The 3,154-nt window shown below is 43.2% G+C and overlaps 1 protein-coding gene across 1 annotated transcript; it reads left to right on the forward strand.

Annotated features, from left to right (window-relative positions):
* Positions 1–69: 69 nt before the first annotated feature.
* LOC110390976 lies at positions 70–3,148 on the forward strand. The gene has a single exon (XM_021382610.1). It carries the CDS (start codon positions 548–550, stop codon positions 2,117–2,119), a length of 1,572 nt encoding a protein of 523 aa, XP_021238285.1. The 5' UTR covers positions 70–547; the 3' UTR covers positions 2,120–3,148.
* The last annotated feature ends 6 nt before the right edge of the window (positions 3,149–3,154 follow it).

A 3,154-nucleotide genomic window follows, 5' to 3' on the forward strand; every position in this document is an offset into this window, starting at 1 on the left:
TCGCCGTCGGGTATACATATATTAAAAGAACCCCTTCTCACTCCTGTAAATTGGAGCGAGACATTTTTTATGGCGTAGTCAGCAGGATACCCGACAGTGAGAATGTTGCCCTTCCAGATATAGTTGATGTGTGCACCTTCTGGAGCTGCATGGAGTGATATTTTTGATAACCTAGATGTGAGCACCTCTCCAGAAAGATCACTCCATATACTGAAACTTAAGTAACGTTTTTCTGTGTGCGCCTCTTGGAGTTGAACGGAGTGATATATATATATACTTAAACGTGTGTACCTCTCCAAGAAGACCACTCCACATTCTAAAACTTTTGTTGTTTGAACCATTTTATGTGTGTACCTCTTGGGGAAGTTAGGAGTGATATTGTTTGACTCAAACGTGTGTGCCTCTCCAAGAAGATCACTCCGCATATTGAAACTTAAAAGGTGTTGATTGAGCCTCTTTGTCTAAAAGGAGGAGAGATTTAAGCATTTGCATTTGTTTGATAAGTGTGCGCCTCCCTGGGGAGGTAAAGTTACTTGAGTTTTTGAATATGTGTACCCCCACCCTCCGTGTAGATCTTTCTGCATACTGGGAAATGAGTGACAGTATAGACACTATGAAAAGCGAAGATGTTTTATTTGACCTCTTAGAAAAGCATGGTGCTCGGCCCTCGTTATCAGGGGTGGACTGGGCACGACAGAACTGGTATAACTTGCAGAGTGTTTCGGACCGTATTAGTGTCCTACAAAATGAGGCTCGTACCCGAGCCGGAAAGGGAAAATCGTTTATTTGTGCATTATTGGGTTCTGCTCTGGTTGCAGCCACAGAGTTCCGAGACCAACAGCTTAAGGCAGAAGCGCAAACTATAGAGTCGCTGCAGGAATTGGTCAAGACTCTGCAGAAACAAACAGAGGAACTCAAAAGGCAATTAGAAAATGAAAAACATGATGCAGCTCTCTTACTAGAGGCTCTGAAGGAACAGTTAAGGTGTAAGGATAATTGTGACATCGTCGTCCATAGTTTGCCTCAAGAAAAAATCTATCCTCTAGAAGGACTGAGAGAAATGAAGGCAAGGCTAGACAAGTTAGAGACCTTGCCAGTCCAGTTGTGTCCTTTGATAAAAACTGAATATACATTTGATAACAGTGAGGATCTAGACCCTCAAATGAATGTTAAAGAAATTCCCTCCTCAGCAACTGAATTAGCAAAACTGAAAAGAGATTTTGGCCGCTCTCCAAAGGAATCAGAGACAGAGTATGTATTGAGGGTTAGTCTCTCTGATAGAGACCAAATACTGTTAACAGAAAAGGAAGCGGAAGGATATTGGGAACCGGGAGTATTCTTAACTACTGGCAACAATCATGCTCCCTGGTCCTTAACGCAGAGGGCCGCCTATTGGGCAGGTGGACTTAACCCTCTAGAAAAAGGAGACCCTCTTGCCATTACCGGGACCGCTTATCAATTAGTAGAAAGTGTTCAAAAGGCTGCTTGTCTCCAAATGATGTATGATAGAAAATTGCAGCCACACCATGAATCACCTATGTTGATGCCGGTTGATCCTGAGAGGATGACCCCTTTAATTAGGGGACTTCCAGAATCGTTAAAACCTATAGGTATACAACTTCAAGGAAAAATACAGGCTCTGTCTCAGGGAGAAAGATCCCGGGCAGCATTAGAAAGAACTGTAACCTCTAACCATCTGCAGTCAGGATACAAAGTGTGGACGTGGGGGGAGGTTGCTCAAGAGTTAATTAACTATGGGAGAAAATATGGGCCAGTGGTTTCTTCCACCACTAAATTCGAGCCAAGGGGTGTGAGGCTTGCAGCGACCAGGCTTGCCCCCGGGCCACCTAGCCCAAGACTCATTGGAACTAAAAGGGTCTTGTTCTCAGTGAAACCAAGTGGGCGAAATATAGATCATAAACGTAATTGTCTCTGGATGCTGGGCCGGCAGAAGGGCATTCTGCAAAAACTGATGGATGGATTACCCACAGACAGGTTAGAAAAATTAGTTAACTGGTGGCCGGAACAAAAGCTCAGGAAGCTTGAGAAAAACAAAGTCTTGGGTCCTAGTGCCTCTCCCGAGGAACCCGAACGGCTACCCAAGCCACTGGAAAACTGATGCCTTCGCCCCTCTCAAGTGAGCAGAGGGGGGCGAAGGGTGGATGCATTAGAAAGCTCACAACAAAGGGAAACAATCCTCTATTTAACGCCTTCTGTCCTAAGGCCCCATCACTCTTGCCCATTACCCCTGTGAGTCACGATCCAGATAACAGATAAGCTAGGGAAACCCTCTTATCTCCCTGGCCAGCCCGTGCTGGATGACTTAGCTAACGTGGGGCCAGTTCCCTTAACCGTAATGGAATCCCTTAATAAATATGTTTGGAAGGCTAAGGACACCCAGGAAAAGGAATAAAAATTAACACTTGCTGAATTGTTCCCTCATTTTTAACCATATTAACAAAGCCCAAAAGGGGCAAGTCTGTGTCTTGTTTTATTTTACAGAAGATCCCCGTGGGACCATGATTGAACACAGAAAGCCCAACTGTTGACTCGAATCATTTGAGTTTTGTGACAGAAAAATTGAAGATTTGACCATGCTAGAATGCTGAATATATCTCTTGATTACATTATGTATTTTGGTTGCAGTAGTATTATGTTTTGTGTTGTTGTGGGTGATTGATATCAATCCTTAGATCTGTTAAACTTCACACTTGGATTCTGAATTTTCGCAGGTCATCCTGGCTTACTGACACTCCCTGCACAGTGATACCATTCTTTTTGACCCCTTCTTTCACCCCTTTTTTATCAAACTGATTATGATTTGCATGTAACTCCTCGATGGTGTTTCCAACCAAGTAACAAACTGGGAAATGAACCAAGGGACCCATCTAATATCTGTTAGATGTGGTCACAAGAGAAACTCATCATAACGCCCTTTGCAATATGATGTTACTAATGCCTTTCAGTGACAGAGAGTTGTTTATTGTAACACCAGTCCAGGAGTTCCATCCAAAACATGGTTGTTGGAAAATGTCTAAGTTTTGATAAGAGATGTGTATGTTTCTGAGATTACCCCTCTTATGTTTTATATTGTGGGGTACGCTATCGTGTGAAAGGTCTATAGACTATAATAATACTTGAACTTGCCAAACTA

Source organism: Numida meleagris, unplaced genomic scaffold (assembly GCF_002078875.1).
Source record: "Numida meleagris isolate 19003 breed g44 Domestic line unplaced genomic scaffold, NumMel1.0 unplaced_Scaffold260, whole genome shotgun sequence".
Classification (NCBI taxonomy): Eukaryota; Metazoa; Chordata; class Aves; order Galliformes; family Numididae; genus Numida; species Numida meleagris.

Coding starts and splice junctions, on each gene's coding strand:
- LOC110390976 (XM_021382610.1), top strand. CDS start 548: ATGTGTACCCCCACCCTCCGTGTAGATCTTTCTGCATACTGGGAAATG.